Source organism: Haliaeetus leucocephalus, unplaced genomic scaffold (assembly GCF_000737465.1).
Source record: "Haliaeetus leucocephalus isolate CR32 unplaced genomic scaffold, Haliaeetus_leucocephalus-4.0 Scaffold439, whole genome shotgun sequence".
Lineage (NCBI taxonomy): Eukaryota > Metazoa > Chordata > Aves > Accipitriformes > Accipitridae > Haliaeetus > Haliaeetus leucocephalus.
In genome coordinates, this window is record NW_010972875.1 from 3013012 (window position 1) to 3013445 (window position 434).

General features: G+C 82.0%; 1 protein-coding gene across 1 annotated transcript in view; it reads left to right on the forward strand.

Moving 5' to 3' along the window:
• The first annotated feature begins 269 nt into the window (after positions 1 to 269).
• Positions 270 to 434, forward strand: part of WDR19 (WD repeat domain 19) — a 47004-nt gene continuing 46839 nt past the window's right edge. The window contains exon 1 of the mRNA XM_010574540.1: positions 270 to 275. Coding sequence (XP_010572842.1) covers positions 270 to 275 — 6 coding nt within the window. The remainder of the gene's footprint in view (positions 276 to 434) is intronic.

Consider the following 434-nt stretch of genomic DNA (forward strand, 5'->3'; position numbering starts at 1 on the left):
GGGGCCGCCCCCCCCCCCCCGCCCCTGCCCCCTGACAGGGTCCCGCCCCTTGCCGGCGGAGGGAGGGGCCTGCTGCCGCCCGGCGCCTCGGGCCCGCCTCCCCATTGGATGCGGGGCGGGGGCCCGCCCTCCGGCGGTGACGGCTCTGCCCTTCCTCCGCCTTCTCCGTCTCCGGGGTGACAGCGACGCCCTGGGCGGGCGGGGTCGGGCTCGCCGCTCCGCCGGCGGCGCATGCGCAGGGGGGCGCTGCGCAGCGAGCGGTGGGCGCGATGAAGGTGAGTCTCTTCGGCCGCCGTACGGGCGGACGGGGTCCGCCGGGGAGCCTGGGCCCCGGGCTCGAAGGCGGGCGGGGCCGTGGTTCCCGCTCCGCGCTGCACGCTCCGGCTCCGGCTCCGGGTCGGGGGCGTCGAGCGGGGCCCGCCACGGGCGGGCGG